This window comes from Drosophila sulfurigaster, chromosome 3, assembly GCF_023558435.1.
Source record: "Drosophila sulfurigaster albostrigata strain 15112-1811.04 chromosome 3, ASM2355843v2, whole genome shotgun sequence".
Lineage (NCBI taxonomy): Eukaryota > Metazoa > Arthropoda > Insecta > Diptera > Drosophilidae > Drosophila > Drosophila sulfurigaster.
This window is the reverse complement of record NC_084883.1, coordinates 7,691,936-7,712,690: the sequence shown is the minus strand read 5'-3', so window position 1 is coordinate 7,712,690 and position 20,755 is coordinate 7,691,936. Positions and strand designations below refer to the sequence as shown.

The following is a 20,755-nucleotide window of genomic DNA, read 5'->3' as shown; positions in this document are numbered from 1 at the left end:
AAACCATATGCCATTGCTGTGCTGTGCTGTGTGTGCGTACTTGAGCCCTGTCAGCGCCTAGATTTCTATCCACAAAACTGTTTTTGGGGGCTAACCAATAAATATTCCTCGTTGATACTCATACTTTCGTTTCGGTTTTTTTTGCTTTTTTATATTTATGCCCAGCAGCAGCAGGTTCAAGGACAAGCTCAACTGCTGAGTGCGCCCATCAGACATTTTTAATAGAGCGGATTTCGTTTTCCATTCAAATGAAAATGATTCTCATGGACTTTATGTATTCAATATGAATTTTAAAGGCTTAACCATGTGTAATCATTTTTATTGGATATTTAAGTAATAAAATTACTGCATTTTCTTTATCTTAGATTCAAGATATATTTTAATAATTAATCGATTAAATTTTTTTCCTTTGCAGCCAGTGCTATAGAAATACATTTATTTTAATTTGAATTATATCTTAAATAAATTGTTTCAGCTTTGAGCTGAATTTCATAATACTTTGTAGGGTACCTCTAAATCGAACCTTTCATTCAGATTTCTTCATTATTTGATTTATGAGTATGTGTTATTGAAATTCACTAAACACATACGGCGGAGTTAGAAGAACAATTCTGACACTGACTTGATTATTAAAAGCGTAAATAATAAAATAATAGTGAGCATAAATTTGTTTTTTATACTCTTATTGACTGTTCTTTGTCTCGTTCATTCAATTCGAAATGGCGCGTGGGCGCCTACGCAGAACTTTTCCCTTTGTTATTGTTATTATTGGTGTTTGTTTATTTGCTGTTTGCTCTCACTGTTGTTGTGCTTGCGTCGCGACACGTGTATGTGGACGTGTATCTATGTGTCTGTGTGTGTGTGTGTGTGTGGACGTCATATTAAATACGTGAACAAGGCGAGCCGAGCCGTGTGTGTGCAACTCAATTAAATCACCGAAACAAATATGCAAATAAATATCTTTAATTAAATTGAGCTATGTGGTTTATGTCACGCCATTGCCCAATTACTTGTAATGGGCGCCAAAAATCATGAAACTAATTTCGGAATGGGTTTCCCTCTAAATTGTGATTCATTTCATGCATCTTCTAGATTATCACTGCAATGCTTAGTTTTTGAATTATAATCGATATAATTGCATGCGATACAAATTGTAAAAGGTACTTGAGAAATCATTTTGCTTCGACTTATAATTCGGTATATGTCACACTCTATGGTATATTTTGAATGTAGTAATATATCAATATACCGAAAACATAGCACTTGGAATATTTAAGTATTTTTGCGGTACATTAAATTGGTATATTTAAGAAATAACCAAACTATTTTGCTTTTATTCAAAATGGCGACTGTATCTTTCTATCTATTTTTTATTTTTATGAAATTTCACTATCGATCCTGTTAGCTTTGAAAGCAAACGCAATCAATTTATGCTGCAAACAAATAAAAGCAAATTTTGACAAATAAATTTTGAAACTTTTGCAGCAGCTTCATGCTCAGTTTGCGACAGTTGAAAAGCACAAATCTTTATTTTCTCTGTTAGCAAAACTCATGGAAGAACTTTAAGACTTTTCTTTTTTGATTTTTCATTAATTCATATTTGTGACTTTCCAACAAACTGCCATTCAATTGAAACCAATCGCATTTGATATTTAATGACATCAAAAGCATAATTCCATTTGACTTTAAAATTCATCTTTAATTGTGAAATTCGCATTGGAAACCCAGCAATGTCTTTCAACCATAAATAATTTAATTTATTTCAGCATACACTTGTTTACATTTAACATCGAATTGTGGGAAACGTATTCTGACAGAATTATTTATTTACATTTAAAGAGCACGAGTTGAGTTTCAATTTGGAATTTAGTAAATTTTGAAACACACGTTTTGAGGCAATCTGAGCTAAAAATATCCCTCGAGCGGAAGTCACTTTAATCCAGTCCCAAATGTTTTCGAGCTCAATTAGTGTGTGCACTAGAGAAGTAGAGAAGTGACCCAAAAGTATGCTGGGACAAGTCATTTATCAGGCCATAAGTCAGACGGTTTAGAGCTTACTTTGCATGCCAATTACCATGGGAGAGACCTACTCCTGCTCCTCCCCAAGCAGAGCAGCGCAAACACTCAGCCAATAAATAACCCATTATTTATGTGTGTATTTCCAGTGCGTATTGTTGCCGTTGCTGTGATGCTTGTGTAATATTTGCTCAGCACAAAAATATATGCAAAATTCATGCTACTTAGCTAATTTTACGCGCACTTTGAGCTAAAACAATGCCACCCAGCGACAGCGAAAGAGGGATAGAGCAAAAGATGAAGACGAGCGAAGTGGGAGTTGAATGTTGGGTGTTGAGTGTGGTCCATGATGAAGTAACTTGAACTCAGTCAAGTAGCAGCCCTCTTCCTCTTTCTCTTTCTCTTCTTCTTCCTCTTGCTGTTTCTCTTACTCTTTCACTGCTGTTGCTATTTCACTCGCTTACGCTTGCCGTCTCTGTCAGCAGGCGCAGTTCATTCATAAATTCCGCGTCAGCTCACAACTCATTAAGCACGACGTTGAGTCAACTACACACACATACTGTGGCACGTCTGTGGCCTAAAAGTATGCTATGCTTACTTTCTTTGTGCATGTGTGTGTGTGTGCGAATGTGTGAGTTTACCTCGCATTGCATCATCTTTGAGGTGGTGGTAGCCTCGTTACTTGTGTGGATCTCCAGCAAATATATCAAAGCAAAAGTCCTTGACGCTTCATTGACTAAAAAACTCACACATGTATAGTGCGCGCTCAAGAAAGAGATAGAAATTAAGAGAGAGAGTGAGAGAGAGCGAGAGCGTGGTGCTTACTCATACGCAGACATAGACAATTACTCAGCCACATTTATTTGCGCACAATATTCGGATGACTAAGAGTCTTTGGCGAGTAGTATATCTAGTAAGTCTAGTTATACACACTACTATATATCGCATTTATTCGATTGTTTATTGGTCTCTTGTGCCTTATTATTCGCATCTCGACTCTCTTTCTCTCTAGGAGAGTCTTAATTGAGTTCATCATAAGCACAATCTCATTTATATGCATTAGACATTTGTTTATCAACTCTCGCAATCCTTTAACTACAACATCAACTACATGAAATCCCAGTCTCGCACATTAAAAGCAAAACTAAGCAGCACACTCACACACAGATACTCGCACACATAACGAGCTCATCTGCCACTTTGGTATATATCACTCGTTTCCTAGACGCTTTTGCTTCTGTGACGCAAGCGCTGACCGAAAAAAAAAATAAAGAAAGAAAAGAATGTATAAATTGGTAGCCAGCTTTGGCTGCTGCCTCTGCTGTCGTCAAACTGGCTGAATGGCACACCAACACACACACACACACTAGCACACTCATCTACTCTCATACAATTGGCCTGCTCAATGGCTGTGTGGCAACTCTTCCCTCTCTCCCTCACTCTCTCTCTCTCTCTCTCTCGCTGTCTCTATTTTGCCCTGTGCTTACGCTAATGTAAATATTTTCTCTCTGCTTCGCCATCGTCGTCGTCGTCGACGTTGTTGCCTTAATTATATATGCAAGCGACCGGGCGCCCGAGAGTATGCTTTAAAATCTGTCAGGCGGATGCTGCCATTCTGATGATGATGTCATTGTTTATTGATTTGTACGTGCAATCTATGCTAGTGTGTGTGTCTCATTTTTACACACTGTCCGTTTATTTTTGGTATTCCACTATTCACTAACAGCAGTAGCTAAGAGAAGAAGTGCTCACAAAAGCACAGCTAAATCTCTATTCTGGATGCAAAGAGTATCTCAGAGTTGTGAATACTCGCATCGCATTGAACATTGTTTCTTTTGACTTGTTCATTAACAAATTTGCTCGCAAAGCATTCTGTCACACACAGAGCCGCACTCATTCGCACTCACACAGCCAGAGACTGACAGCCAGACGGACGGACGGACGGACGGACAGACAGACAAGCACATTCTCTTTGTGGGCGTGTGACGTGGGCGATGCCGTCGCTTACAGTTCATTTACTTTCACCCAAATGCAAACGCCCCGCATTTGCTTATGCAAATTGAGTTGCGGCTAATTAGCTGGAACTGCCGCAAAGCAAAACGCGTCCTTAGGCGCACTCGCCAGGACATGCGGCCACCAAGACACACACACACACACACACACACTCACACACACCAATTGTAGAAGGAATAAGAACAACTACTACAATAAAATAGCAGCCAACAATGACAGGCCGAGAAATGAGCATTCTGTCATTTTATGTGTGGGCCATTTGCGACCTTGCAAGTAACAAAAAAAATAAAAGAAAGGAGGAACTGTTTCATGTTCTGAACCGCTGAGCAAATGTCAAATGTGCCCTTTTTTTGGACAACGCACAAATCAACAACAACAAGCAAGTTATTATAGTCCCTACAGAAACGCCAAAAAATGGGCATGTATTGAAATTGGAAATAAAATATGCATATGAGTATGTACTTATATATTTTTTTGTGGGTCATGGCAGCAAAGAACAGGCCCAAAAATTAAAATGCAAGGACACTTTGTCTTCGAGTTACTTCAGTATAGTATGTATCTCTTTTATTTTTTTTTGTATAGTGTCATTCAAAATATTTAGAAATAAGTAATTCAACAAAAGGTGAAGCAAAAATTGGAATATTAAATATTTGTTGTAATATGAGAAATTTATTATTATTATGTTATTATTAAATTCGATTAGCTTTTCGCAAAGTTGAGAAGCAGGGTCTTAATAGCTTCGGCTACCAATATTGTATTACACATACATACATACATGTATGTAGCAGTATATCGATATACCAAATATAGCTTTTGGTACATTTTAGTATTTTACACAAAATTATTATTATTATTATTATTATTATTATTATTATTATTATTATTATTATTATTATTATTATTATTATTATTATTATTATTATTATTATTATTATTATTATTATTATTATTATTATTATTATTATTATTATTATTATTATTATTATTATTATTATTATTATTATTATTATTATTATTATTATTATTATTATTATTATTATTATTATTATTATCATTATTATTATATTTAGCGAATCCACAATCTGTGTAAACGTTATGAAATATTTTTACTTAGTTGCTTAAAAACAAACAAATACTTCACTTTACTTAGTGCGACATACTTTAAAAATCCCTAGAAGAAGGAATTAAATATATAATGCGTTTAAGCCATATTATAGCTGCTATTTATAAATCAAATGCATGTATTTCCATAAATCAAAGCAATGTCATCTGTCTGATATGTGAAGCGAGTCAAGCGCATCGAATCCCTGACTTTGCGTATCAATGCCCGATTATTGAGACATTTTAGCGCACACATCAATACAGATACATAATAACATCAGAACGTAACCTATTCTGCAGACAGCCTGTCGTCGTTGTCCTGGATTGCTGTCGTCTTGAGAAATTTTCCATAGCGCACAGACAGCGCGGCTGCAGCAGCCCACGCACATGAAAGGATACCGCAAACCTATCACACACACACATACACACACACACACGCACACACGGGGAGAGGGAGCTCCAATAACATTCCAACTAATTTGCGTAATATTTGAAAGACAAGCGAAGGCGAAGACGAAGGCGCGTCCCAGGACAATGGCAAGTAGATGAGCGCGCAGTGTCCACTCGAAGTTGTTACTCGAATTACAAATTAAATCAACAAAAGTGAAAACCAAAGGCGTGCGCGGACACACACACACACACTCAGCAAGGACATGTCAAACTACAGCCATATAAATGAGTGTTCTGTTGTGTTGGGTCTGTGGCCTGTCCAGCAACAGCTTCGTTCTGATGGTCGTCAGCAGCAACAGCAACAGCAGCAGAAGCAGAAGCAGAATGAACCCCCCGGGGTGTAGTTACTAAATTAGTGGGAAAAACACACGTCGCATGCACACACCAAGGATCATAAATTGCTGATGTGTCTATGTGTGTGAGAGAGTGCGTGAAAGTGTAAGTGGTGAAATTATATATAAAAAGAAAACGCGGCCATCAAATGAATGCCGCAGAGTTTTCCATGGAAAAGGATAATGCGACAATGAGGAAGCTGTCTTTGTTGCAGGCAATTTCCCACACATACACTCAAACACACATGCATACACGGTAGCTAGTGGCTTTGGTCAACGCAGGACACCCACAGGACACACACACAGGACTCCTGCAGCTGAGTTCACACCGCAATGACAGGCGTCAGACATGCCACATGTCCGACTGTGCGTGTGTGTGTGTGTGTGTATACGCGCGTGTGTGTGTGTGATCAATTTCAATGTAAACACTTGAAATAACAATTGTAATTTTTCCAACTAGTGCAAAGTGTGAAACGCCGCCGCTCGACGCCCGATGACAGTTGATGACGTTATTGCGTCGTCAATAGGGCACAGCACACACATGTTGCTCGCCTCACGCACACACACACACACACACACACACACTCAGAATATATTCAAATAAGCACAGCGCAGTCCAATTGTAATGTGGGTCGGGCGGAGTGCTGTCAAGGTTTTCTCTCTCTCCTTCCTCACTCACAACACGCCCTCCACACATTGTGCGTACACGAAGCGAAGAAAATTCCAATGAAAAGCACCCAGTGACAATTGGCGTAACTACAACAACACAACAACAACAACAAAGCAATAATAACGAGAGGAAGAAATTGCGCAAACATGCGCATAAAATGAAAATTCATTGATTGTCTTATTGAATTTGCGTTCTTCCATAACGAACCAGAGTTTCCTTTCGCATTCGCATTCCATTTTTGGCATAATGAAACGCCATTTAAATAAAGTTTACAATCGTTTTTGCTTATATATTTTTCCTGTTGTGCTTGGCAAAGGTGTCTGCGAACAGTTTTAATCAAATTCCATTGGTTGCTTCAATTTCCAAACGCCTTTTTACTGTGAGTTTATAATGGAAGTAACCAACTTATTAATATCAATTAAATACAAATGAAATTCGAAATTTATAGAACAGCATGTCCTTATACTTGCCACCCAGAGGAAGAAATTTATGTAATCGGCAGAGGGCTAAAGAATTAAGTTATTTTAAGAGGAATATATTTTATACCGCAAAAAACGGTTACAGCTGTAAATGACTGACAATCTGTCTATATTTGGTATATCGATATACTACTACATTCCCAATATACCATACAACAGTACAAACTATTTCATAGAGTACAATTTATTCCATATATAATGTACTTGTACACACTATGGTATATTTTGGATGTAATAGAATATCAATAAAGCAAATAAAGTTTTCGATATATTTTAGTATTTTTTTCGATATACAGCAAAGTTGTGTTGTTATTGAATATGTAGGAAACGGTTTTCTCACAATCAAATCCACTCGTCTGTAGCTTTTTTACCTATTAATTGAACTTAATATTACTTGCAACTATTTTTGAATACTGCATTATTAATAAAATATTTTGTAAAAAAGAGTTTAAATTAATACAAATAAAATAAGATCAAAAATACATCGAAATTACATTACTACTAACAAAATTCTGAAATGACACAAATAAATTGAAAAGCAATCAAAGCGTTAACTACTACTATTATTATAATTATATAATTCGAGTGAAGAATATTTAATTATACGTGCAAACGATGTGTTAGATGTCCAACACTTTACACAATTCATTATAAATGCATCGCACCGCCCAGCAATGAAAACCAACGAAAAATTGTCGAAAATTCAGCTCATTTTAATTAGTTCAATGACACTCCCTCCACCTCTGCTCAATTGCCTCGAGTTTGAGTTTGAGGCTGAGACAATGGCTTGGCATTTAGCTCATGGCCATATAAATTATGTCATTAAACTTGAAAGTGATAATTAAAAATTAAAATTGATTACATGGCGCAGATGAAGTGGGAGATTTAGAGTTGCCAAGTTGCACATCCCCAATTCTCAATTTCAGTTCCCCTTCCACTTCTAGTTAACTTGAATAACATTCTGTATTCATGGCGACCATCAAAACTTGTTATAAAGTAATTTAGCAAAGGCTGAAACGCCAACAAGCCAGCCAGCCAGCCAGCCAGCCAACCAAAGTGATTAACAGACTCTGACTCTGGATAGGACAAAGTTAGCAGACCAAAGTAAAGAGTCGGTGAATTGTACTCGAGCACAATGAAAATTGGGCAAAATGGTTCACAGACAATGCGACTAATTTGCTAAATGCAATGGCCAAAAAGTTGGACGTTTCACATTCCTTCCACCCACCTCAATCCACTTCAGACCACCTCATCCAAAAATAGCCAAATAGTTGTAGCAAATTATAGGGGTAGAATTTCTCAAATATTCGCGATTCGATCCGCAACTTTTTCCAGTTGTGTTGACAAATGATTTACTGACAATCTATTTAATGATAGATGATTGTTGATTGATAACCCGACGGCCACGCACACAGTCTATGGCTAAAAGGATTAAATTCCAGACGCCAGACGCCAACGCACTGCAATTGTAACCCAAACTCGTCCAATGTCCGTTACACACTTCCCTCCCCCACGTTTCCCCTACATACACACTCGACAACAGAAAGTCTGAAGTCTCTGAACTATGAATTATGCAAGCGCCAGACAGTTCCGTGAGCTATCCAAATATAGTACATTCGTTCTGGCAGCAATCATATCCGAGTACGTGAACAGCAAAGAGTGAGTGAGAGAGAGAGAGAGAGAGACAGAGACAGAGACAGAGACAGAGCGACAGAACAAAACAAAACAAAACGATGATATAAATGTTGGAACAAAAATAGAGCGCAAATAGAGCGATTAGTGTATCTATCCTTTTGTGGGGCGGGGGGTCAACGGAATGGGCTCGACCCAAAATAAAAACAAGTCATACTCATAAAATACGAGTACTAATAACTAATAACTGAATCAAGAGAATTGTAAGCGAAGTACGTAAACACGTCAGGGTCAAGTGGAGATACTCACAGCACACGATAAATGATGAAAACCAACTGGAATATAGGCCTATAACCACATATAGAACGAAACGAATACGATATTATGTTGGGAAAAGCAATGCATATGAATATTATTAGATAAACTTGTGAAAACTTTGTAGATTATACTTGTTTTCCATTATCAGATAATTGTTCAGGTACTGGAGACTTGAACAATTAATGTACAAAAAATAACATATATTCCTGATCTATTGATATTGATAGGAATAATGAGTTTATAACTCAAAGTGAAACTAAATAATGTGACTTGACTGTCAGTTTTCTAATGACAAAAGTGAACAAGATAATCAATGAAATTAAATTACCGAATGGAATGTTTTTGATTTCGGTTAAGAATCAATTTTTTTTTATATATGTTAAGTCTGTATTCAATACAAACGAGGTATTAGTATATCCTAATTTATGCTTAGATTGTATTGAAATGTTTCATTAACTATTTATCAACAAAATATTTCAATCTAAAATTCTTAAATTTTGATTCACACGTGCTACTAACTGAAAACTAAAACTGGTGGAGAATCAGATTCTTTCCCTAAATTAATCGCATCACTTAAAAACCTCGAAATTGGACAGGTTTTGATAAATCAATACGAGTTTTTTAGAAGTGCACTTCTTCAGATTACTAAATATAAAGTTAATTAAATTTCGAAAAAAAAATTCGATATACATCTGAATACAAGTGAATCTACTTTGGAGGATAAATAAGAAATTAATTCCAAGATCTTATTTGATTTAAATATTCTGTATAAATTCTGGAATTGTTTAAAAATGTTTTCTGGACTGTAAACCATTCGAAGAGATCATATTGATGGATGAAATTATAATTGGAATATATATAACAAGTAGTTTTTCTTATACAATCACTCGCCTCATTGAGTATGTATATAGTTCATATCTTCATAACTCAACAAATCGGTCCATCCAAAAATTATAATTGCAAACGGAATTATATCTTCAGAAAAGAAACTTTTTACCAACATTTAAGCGGATCTGAGTCAGTCTGCCCTACAATATTCTTTTGTATATAATATATCAATGATATGATAATGGAACTCACCGATTTGTGGTACATCGTATTGCCGTTGGCCACGCGGCGTGCGCAGCATTAATTGGCTGGCGATGCTGTGGGAGACTTGTGGCGACGTGAAGCCACCGAGTGATCCTCCAGCACTGCTGCCGGAACGCTTGTGATTGGGATGCATTAATTGTTGATCCGATTCCTTCTTATTCTGCTCCTGCTGCTGCTGTTGCTGTTGCTGAGCATCATCAGTAGCTGTTGCTGCAGCTGATGCTGGTTTATCATGCGTCGGTTTGTTTTGCTGTTGACTGCCTGCAACGGCGTTATCATCGCCGTTATCAATCTTGCCAGCAATCTTGCCTGAGCTTGAGCTTCCGGAGCGCGTGGTAGCCTTCAGATGCTTGCTGGCCGTGGCCTCTGAGTTGGCCAGCGCCAGTTTACCGCGTTGCTGCTTAAAGTGTTGTCCAAAGATGTTGCGCTGCAGATTTGGCTGCTGTTGCTGTTGCTGCTGTGGTTTTACAGCCTGTCCCTGCGCCCGCTTCCTGGCCCACTTCTGCTGCATGCGAATATTGTAATTGCCATTGGCATGGGATTTCGAATTGGCCTTAAGTGGGGCATCGTGTTGCTCCTGCTGCTCGAACAGTTGCTGCAACGACTCGGGCGCAGCATGCTCCAGCTGCTCCAGAGTGTGATACGGATTCTCGGGCAGCGCGAGTGGCTCTTCCTCCAAGCCATGATACTGATAAGCATCCAACTCGCGCAGCAACTCTTCCTCGCCCACATGCGGCTCCTCGGCAATCGATTCCAGCTCGGAGAAGTCGTCAAAGTCACCAAAGCCATGTAGTGGCTCATACTGTGCTTCGCCCTCCAGCTCACGCTCCGTCGGCTGTACCACCCGGCCGTAATCGTACTTTACGGGACGTCTGCCGAACTCGCGCAGCTCCTCGTAATCCTCATCGGCTGCCATTGGCGGCGGCGGCTGCTTTTGCACGCTGCCAAACATAAAGCCACGCGCCGCCTGCTGCAGCAGTGCCGGATAGTCGCCGACATCGAGATCCTCGCTGGGCTGCATCTGTATGCGGCCCGCAATGATCGGTCTGCCATGATGACCAGCGGGCGCCACAGGACTCTCGGCCGTCTGCTTGGCTAGGCCGAGCAGCATTAGGCGCTCGCGTTCCAGTTGCGCCATATCCGCAATCTCCTTGTTCAGTCTGCCTGTGGTTGCCTCAAAGGCAGCCGCAGCAGCCGAACGATGTGCATCGGATCGGTGGCCATGATTGTTGCTGCCGGGCCCGCCGCCAGGTGGCGCTCCGCCGCCCGCATGTTGATGCTGCTGTTGCAGTTGCTGTTGCTGCAACTGTTGTTGCTGCTGCTGCTGTTGTTGCTGCTGCTGATGTTGCTGCTGCTGTTGCCAGGCACCAGCGGCGCTTAGCTGTCCGCCATTTGAGCCGGGACCGGGACTTGTTTGCTTCTCGCCATTGCCGCTCAGATGCAGCGCATAGAGGCCGCCGTTGATGAGCAGCACGCAGACCAAAGTCTGTGCGAGCGAGAAGAACATTTTCTTTTTGTTGCTTTGGCGCACTTTCTCAATTAAACGGCTTATGATGGCGACTGTTCTCTAAATAGTCTGGGTTGAAATGAGACAGCGATAGATGTGAGAGATAGAGAGTGAGTTAGACAGTTGTAGCGATCAGAAGTGGGAGCAAGCAAAGATTACTTGTTGTTGTCGTTGCTGTTGTTGCTCGGTTTTTATTTTCACTTTTAGTTCTTGTTGTGCTTTTTCCGTTTTCAGCGTTTGTAAGTCTTCAATGTCTTCATGCTCGCTGCTCAACACTGCGCGCACGTAGCGCTTGTCATTGCACAACACTGGCACTGCACCGTTACCGTTCTAGTTAACGCGCGCGTTGCTTTTGCGCCGTTCGCTTCGCTAAGCTCTCGTTCGATGCGTGCTGAGTGCAGAAGTGTGTGTGTGTGTATGTGGCTGGGAATGTGGGTGTAGGTGTGAGTGTAGGTGTGTGTGTGTATGAAGTTGCCTTTAGACAAAATCAATAATCAATTGTCTACTTTCAGGCTGAAGTGTCTGCTTCTACCTCAACTTCCACCTCTGTAACAGGCCGTATTGTTTGTTGAACTTTGTTGGCCTTTGTCGACAGAGTCGCAGACCGTTAGACAGTCGGACAGGCGGGACACACGCACACACACTCGTCGAGATAGAAATAGAGTGTGAGCGAGAGCGAGAGAGAGAGAGGGGGAGCTACTAGTTGCTACACACTACACACATGTGCATAGATTTAAATATGTATGTTTCGTTCAGCTTATAGTATGAAATCTCCGCCGTCGGCACTTGTCTCTCTTGCCTCTGTCTCTGTCCCCGTAACTGTAACTGTAACTGTTTCTATCTCACGTCTCACGTCGCGTTTCTCTTGCGCTGGCACGGAAGTCACTTGCGGCTGTCTAAGAATCTATCTCCGGCGGCTTGCTGTGTTTATAGCTTCCCGTTTTTATATTCGTTGCTTTGCCAAATTGGATGCTTTATGCCATATATGTTATATTGACGACCAGACGACCAGGCTTAGCTAACACGGCACTTGGGTTACGTTACTTAGAGTTGAGTTATTTCACTGCTTTTTATTTGCTTCGCTTTTCTGCTTTATTCTTATTTCTTTTTGTTTTTTTTTTTTGGTTTGTAGCGTTCACACCGTGTTCATAAAAATGCAAAAGAAAATTTGTGTATAATTTGTATATTTTATAGTTATAACAATATTTCTTGGTATTGTTGTTGTTGTTAATAATTATGTGTATATCTTACTTTTTTTGTTTTTGTTTAAAGGAACTTGTTAGCACTTTTTCAGCGCTCAGCTGCGGCACTTTTGTTTTGGTTTGAAATACTTTTTCTTATTATTTGTTTCACAAATTTTGCAACATTTCTTTCTTGAATGCTCTTTTGGTTTTTGAAAAATTTTCAAAAATTTGTATGGAATTTTCTTAAGGGCGATTTTATAGGGAAAATAAGTAAGTTTGCACTTTAAAAACTTGAATTTTTCATGTTTATTATTTTTTAACGAATTTCACTTGATTGCTTGCTGTTTTGTTGTTGTTGTTTTGTTGTTATTGTTGCTGATGTTGATGTAGTATCTTTTATTTTTGGTGTGTGGAGTCTTATTTGATGTGAAAACTTTTTTCTAGTGTGTTTCTGTTCAACGTTCCGCACATATGAACCGACGAGCAAGGACTCGTCGTATCGTCTCAGCAGGTTTTGCCTGTTTGTCTGCCTTTTGCTTGGAAGCCTGACGCGGTCGCTGCTGCTGCTGCCGTCACAAGCTGCGACGTCGACGTCGACGTTAATGCTGCTCTCCTCAAGGCGTTTCGTATTTCAACTTTATAGATGGTCATACACGTCGCGGTCTACTCCTACATGTGTGTGTATATGTGACTGTGTATGTGTATGTGTATGTGAATGTGTGTGTGTGTCGTTCGAAGTCGTGGTCGTGGTCGTCGTGCGAGGTTCGTTGTGCATTCGTTTCGGGCAATGTTACTCGTTGTTGTTGTTCTTTTGGTTTTTGCCCGTGCCTCGAATTTCAGTTGTCCTGGCCGCTGGCTGCTGTGTCTACTGCTGCTTCTGGCTGTTGCTGTTCTCTGCTGCTGCTGTTGCTGTTGCTGCTGCTGCTTGCTTCCTGTGCGTTTACTCAGTCGACGGACAACGAGCACGAAACGACATTTACGTTTGTTCGCTTAATACTGAGCGCACCGCACGCTCAACCACTTGTTTTCAAGCCAAAGCCAAAGCTGAAGCTGTAGCCGAATCTGAAGCCGAAGCTCCAAAGCAATGCCGAAGTCTCAGCGACGCGTTGCTGCGTCATGTGTAGAGTTTTTTTTGCCAAATAGAGCGACACCAACAGCAACAGAAACAGTGCAAGAGAATGAGAGCGAGAGCGTGAGAGAGAGAGAGACTAAGCAGGCGAGAGAGCGCCGCCAAAGCGAAGGAGAGATAAACGGAAACGAGAGTAGAACATTTCGTTCCGAATGTGCCTATTATGCCGGCATCTCCCATATGATGTCCATTTTGCCTGTTGAGGGGCAAAGCGCTTCGCTCGAATTTTCGCACTTGGACTTTGGTAATAGGATTTTCCTATTTTCCCAAGTTTTGTGGTTTAGCTTGCTAATTGAATGCATTGCGGTTAAACCCGAAATTAAGTCTTAACCATAAACAAATTGGGGAGTTCTTTGCACTGCAAGGGAAAATCCTTTTAGGAAAATATAATGAGTGGTGAGCACAGGAATTCCACAATATGAAAAGATTCCAAGTCGAGTCTGACTCAATGAAAATTTATGCATTTTCTATTTAAAAGTTGTTAGCTATCTGTAAACATTATCCAATCAATACCAGATCTGCTGCATTAAGAAATACCAGAAATTATCTTGCATATCTTTTAGTCTAGTTATACAAGTGCTTTCCCCTAACAAAGCTCCGCTTTCGACCATCGAGTTCGAACAACGATGACGCCCACATATTTGCCACAGTTGTAAGAGCACGCACAACAACACCATCATCATCAGACACAAACATTTTCCTACTCTAAGCAATGAGAACATGAATTGCAGGCATCGCATAGTGAGAACCGAATGGAGCCGAGAACGATGCCCAGCTTACCATGAATGAAGGAGAACAACACGAGTCCTCGGGCATGCATATACATATGGTATACATATATATATATTATGCTTATACTATGCAAAAGATCATCGTCATCGCTGTTAGTTCTGATTCTGAATCTGATTCTGTGCATGTGTAGTATGTATGTAAGTGTGTGTGGCTCATCTAAAAATCATCAGCCTGAGAGGGAGGCAGGGCCTTCTGAAGTAGTTTTGGGGCAGGTGCCTGCCAACATCGTCGCCATCGACTCGGCTCGCTGTTGTCGTCACGATGTCTGCGGCTTTTACGTTTTACGAGCATACCGAACAAGTTATAATATAGTTTTATGCCAGATGAGCTTTAGCTAGCATCGCTCTCTGTGAATGGTTATGGAACTGGGCAATTTGTTGTCCTTGGGTTTTCTATTCCAAATTTTCAAAATAAAATTAGTTACCTATAAGAAATATTCAATCTTGAAAGCATTTTTTATTCTGAAATTCATCGTATTATTATATTATTTTTATATATTATTTACAGTGCTTATCAGAAATTATAATTATTATCAAATAGTTAGGAACATTTTCCAAATTGCTTAAAATCTTTTTAAAATACAAAATTTGAGAATGTCTTATGCCAATATTACTATACTATAAAGATAAATTTGTGGAATATTAATTCTCAAATTCCACAAAAATTTAAAACCATACAGCTTTGATCCTGCACTATTTAGTATTCCGAGAGCTTAACAAAAAGCCGGCTTCAATACACAATTTGTTGCACAAAACTCTCCATAGCTATGAAATTCTACACATCTAGAATAAAGAGGCAGCAAACAGCTGAGTGTACTGAGCGTCGCAGCAATTCTCCCAAACCCAAGCCCCAATCTCACGCCCACTCCCAGAGTACATCGCCCACCGCCCAACGCACATCGCCCTGTGCCCTGTGCCCTGTGCGCTGAGCCTAGTGGCAGCCTACCACAAGCGAAATGCAATGGCTGGGCCATGGCAGGCAGGCGGATGGAGTGACAGCAGGGAGACAACAACAGATGATTCGGACGAGAGTCGGCGCACTAAGGCAAACCGACGCGACGGCAACGGCAACGGCAACGACGACGACAACGACAACAGCAGCGACTACGTCAACAACAAAAAATCGAAGTTACGAGTTTCATTGAGCAAACAGCGCTCCATAGTTGGGGAAAGCATCGAGTGTACGGCATGGAGACATTACCGCCTGACTGGCGACAGCCACGACGTCGACGACCACGACAACTACGGCGACTCTTGTGCTCTTTCAATGAGCGAGCTCAACAACTACAACAACAACAGCAACAACGACGACGACGACGACAACGACTGAGCGACTCGACTCGACTCAACTCGGCGAGTGGACAGCACAGAACGAGGAAGAGGTAATGGGTGCGCCGCAGCTGCACGATGATGACGCCTACGCATATTTGTGACGTAAACACAAGTACGAGTGCTGTTCGGGTCAGTGTGTGTGTGTGACTATGCGTGAGAGACTTCGTGTATGTGTATGTGTATTTCCATTGTCTTTGGCTTTGACACCTTGACTGTCCACTCATTATAACTTTTAGGCTCGTCGCATGAACAGCTCTCCAAAAAGATGCTCGGATTCCAATGAAATACATATTCAGACATCTGATATTCAGATATATTCTATTATTATGCTAATCAACATGCTGAACTTACTTTTTGTACTAAATAGACAAATATTTATATTTAAAGCTGAGGGATTCAATTAACATTTTTTATTTGCGTTTTTTAATAAAAAAGTTGTTAATATATAATATTAAAGTTAACTATTACAAACATTACGCATTAAACATAAAAATATAACAAGAATACTTTTTAACAAATGGTTTTTAATTTAAGAGCACTTAAAGTCATCTAATAAATTGATAAATTTAGTACAAATTGTAATATTTCTTTTCCAATTTGAATCGTTTGATCATTGGCGTCATTCAAAAGTACCTAACGCTTTTAATATAAGCTAAATGTATTCGATGCGTTCAATTAAATTATAAATAACTTTTACAACACCGGAAGCAGGGTGAAAAGACGTATTAAAATGTATTTCTGTGCTTATAAGTATGCTACGGTATTCTGTTACTGAAGTTGACAATTTTGTACCGGCAGATATCAAGTTGTTTGTCCATTATAAAACGTATCTTTACTATTTATGTTCAAGTTGCCGCTTGATGGCAACTTTACGGACTTCCGCCACGAGTGCCTTTCGCCATTTCCATTCATTCTCAGCCGGCAGTCGATGAGTTGAAGTTCCTTTCCCAACGCGTATAGCTCGGTACTATGCACAATGGGATAAACGCCCATTTGTTTCAATGGATGAACAACTTTTATCACTCAAACAAAGAAATTATATTATTTTTTTAATATTATGTTAGTCAATATTGTTTTGAATGACTGAATGACCCATTGAATAACTGGTTTTATTAAAAATTTTAACTATACTAAAGTTTATATGAAAAGCCTTTGATTTTAGAATCAAAAGCTTATTAAAATTTAAAAAAAGAAAACATATGTTAACATAAAACAATAAATATACATATGTAAAACCAGGCTTACTCGTAAATGATGCCTAGCTTGGATAAAAAAGAACCACAACCATATTTTAATTAGCCATTTGCTGCATAGAACGAACTAGTCATAGATTGCCTTAAGAAATTTACATTACAACAAGCAACCAACGTAACGTAGTGACAACTAAAAATAAAGTCGCCCAATGCTGCCCAAAAGAGACAGAATAATTAAACGGCTATTTACACACAAGAGACCAATTATTAGACTAGTTCAGGCTCAATTAAACACCTCTTCTAAAAAATCCAAGGAACTACATGCAGTTAATCAGTAGCAAATGATTTACTGGTATTTATACAATATAATAATACTATAAATATTTTGAAGACAAGCTTGAATATTTTTGTTTATTACTTGAAAATAAATAAGCAAACCAATTCAAAAACAAATCTTTGGAAATTGCTCATTGATTAAGAGTTATTAACAAAAGTAAATATGTATTTTAAATGTTTACCAGCTTATCTACTATTTTTTTTTCATTTTATATTTTGAAGTCAATTCAAATTCATTAACAACTAAACCAATATAAAGTGGATGCCTCGATTGAATCGTACACACAATTTTTATTTCCATAATGGTTAATAAGAGATTTAATACGAACGGAAGCTATATCGGAACAATAAGAATATACAGGTTTCAGTTTTCAAAATAAGTACTAAGTATTTCTGATTTCAGATTCATTTTTACTATTACTCTGGTGCTTAAAAAATATGAGTTGGACCACAGTGTTGTATTGCAACTGTCGTTGACATTGAATTTCTACAGGATGACACCTAAAAATAGGCAAGCAGCCGAGTTTTTTATATTTCATTTCATTTCGTTATTCTCTTTTGATATTTTCCTTTTGCTATTCAAGTTTAGCAACAGCCAAACAGGAAATTGCATAAAATGTGCGAGACGCTGCCAAGAAAGCAGCCATTGCCGTTGATTAAAAATTGAGCAGCAACAAATAAATAAATAAACAAATATGTACAATCGACGATATATATTATATATACATATGTATATAGTATAGTAGAATGTCTGGTCGAAGAGTTCTCTGCCCACCTAGTTGCCCGTTGCTTAAATCTGTTTGCCAACGGCAACGCCGCACAAATAAAATCAAACTTCAAGGGTCACTTCCGCTTCAAATAGCAAATCGGGTTTCTATCTACGCCTCGGTTCTGTTCTGCGCCTGATTGTGCGATGTCCACAAAAACACACAAAACCAAAAAATGCGCGTCCAGAAATGAAACAGAATAAGCTTCTCCGCGACTCAACTCCGACTCGACTCCCAACAGCGCCACGATGCGAATAATTTTCTTAAATTAGTTTCCGGCAAAAATGTCCTCGCTCTGTGCTTTTTCAAGCCGCCAATTGTTTTGCCGCGCTCAACTGGAAATATTGACATTTCTGATTTTGCCCAGAGTCCTTCAGGCAAAGCCCCATTCACCGGCCAGGCCAGGCCGGGCTGGGCTGCCTGTGCTCACCTACCTACCTGCCACGCCCCGTTTGGCATTGAAGAGTGCTCGTTTTTCCCGAAAATTATTTGCGATGCTGGCAACGCCGCTTAGCAAAGCCTCCGGAGCCTCAGAAGTGGCCATTCAAAGAGGCTCAAAGTCCTCGGCACTCAGCAAGGCGCTGAAGGATAAATATCAATGCATTAGTGCGGCAATAATCCGACTGATCGGGTTTGCCAGGCTCTGTTGTCCAAAATATATTATTCATTAATCAACATCACATTCAAGCATTTTTATTTCAATTTAACAAATTTCCTTATACATATATGACATATAAATTGCAAATAAAATATAAATTCATATTCAATGGCGACAGTATTTATAAAATATAATATGTATTATATACGAAAATTGTTAAAAGTATATACTAAAACTGGAAAAAGTAAAAGATCTCTTGGAATATGTGACCAAATTAAACCCAAGTATGCATATTAATAGCATTCTAAATTATGCTTCGATAATTGTGGTTTAATTTTAAGTTCTGTTTATGCATACCCATAAGATATCTAGTTCTCTGGCGTTAACAAACCAACAAAATTAAAAATGAAATATAAAAATAAATTCCATAGTCAATAATTTTGAAATAAATTAGGACAGTATTGTACAGTTTATAAGTATACAAAAATACTATAAAATGTGCATAGCATAAACAAAATTTAAAGAGCATTTACAATATCTGACCGATGTCTATTAATGTGCCTATAAATAGCATTGTGGTTAATTTATAATATTTATATGACTTTCATATTGTGGTTAAATTTAAAGGTTTGTTCATGCATATGATATTTGGTTTTCTGGCGTCAGCAAAGCAACAAAATTGAAAATGAAATCTGATTGAAGGAAGTTGAGGTACACGCAATGAAATGAGATAATACCGATGGGCAATCGGTTGACATTTTAGTAGGAGGCAAAGGGTATTTTGAGGAGCTGCTTTGATTTGCCGTTCACTCGAGTTAATTGGAAATTATTGCGCTATGTTGAATGTGAGGCTGTTAGGCGGTTGTCATGGCTAACGCCCTTGCGATGGCAGCCTCAAAAATTAATTAAACTTTAGATAAAGAGGAGCAATTTAAAATGAAGTGAAATGAAATGAAATGTAATGAGAAATCAGAAATGAGAAATGATTGATCGCAAAGTCATCGCTGACATTTGCAGGCAGCATTTTTTGATGTTGATCCAATTAACATGCCACCAGCAATTAGGTTACAGATTTGCGCCAAATCAATGCGGCAATGCGCCAATACCACAAGATATCGTATAGTGTGTTAGTCCGTGCCACCACCCATCGATAAGCAGTGGGAAAATTATAGCGTACTTAACTGCGCCGTCGTTGTCGCTGTCGTTGTCGATGTCGTTGTCGTTGTCGTTGTCGGCCACAACAAATGTCATTTTGATTACTCGCACGCGCCGTGAGCACAGTTTGTTTATTGATTTCTCTCTTTGTCTTTTTCTAATATAGCTATTTGTTGATATATCCATAATGGTGAAATACGCACTCCTTGCTAGCCTTCGATAGCCTCCCATTTGCCACACTTTAACCGAGCCATTCACATGCTCGTTTATATATGTATATGTGAACCTGGTTAATAAAGAGCACAAATGCATAGAGCACAAGTGCACATTGGAGCTAAACACATTTTTGGTTCACGCTTTTAACTATAATTGTAGTTTATAGTTTGTTTATCCACTGTCCTTGCAATGTTATTGATTATTGAATGCGTTGACCTATACTCGCGGCTACAATTGAATGGACACTTGTCGTCATTAACAACAATCCACTCGGACTGTAAACGTCACTTGGCGCAGCTTTTTTGGTGCCATCATCATGGGGTTATTTGAATGAAAAAGGCTTAAGGATGGTATATAATCTATATATGTATATATATTCATTCTTGACGAGTTCAAAGCACGAACTTCCACTAAAAACGAAACGAATGAAAGACAAAGTCGCTA

At 39.0% G+C, this 20,755-nt stretch overlaps 1 protein-coding gene across 1 annotated transcript in view; it reads right to left on the bottom strand.

Moving 5' to 3' along the window:
* Positions 1-13,793, bottom strand: part of LOC133841539 (histone-lysine N-methyltransferase 2D) — a 46,567-nt gene extending 32,774 nt beyond the window's left edge. Inside the window, exon 1 of the mRNA XM_062274100.1 lies at positions 10,092-13,793. Within this exon, the coding sequence (XP_062130084.1) occupies positions 10,092-11,610 (1,519 nt within the window). The 5' untranslated portion in view covers positions 11,611-13,793. The remainder of the gene's footprint in view (positions 1-10,091) is intronic.
* Between the last annotated feature and the right edge of the window lie 6,962 nt (positions 13,794-20,755).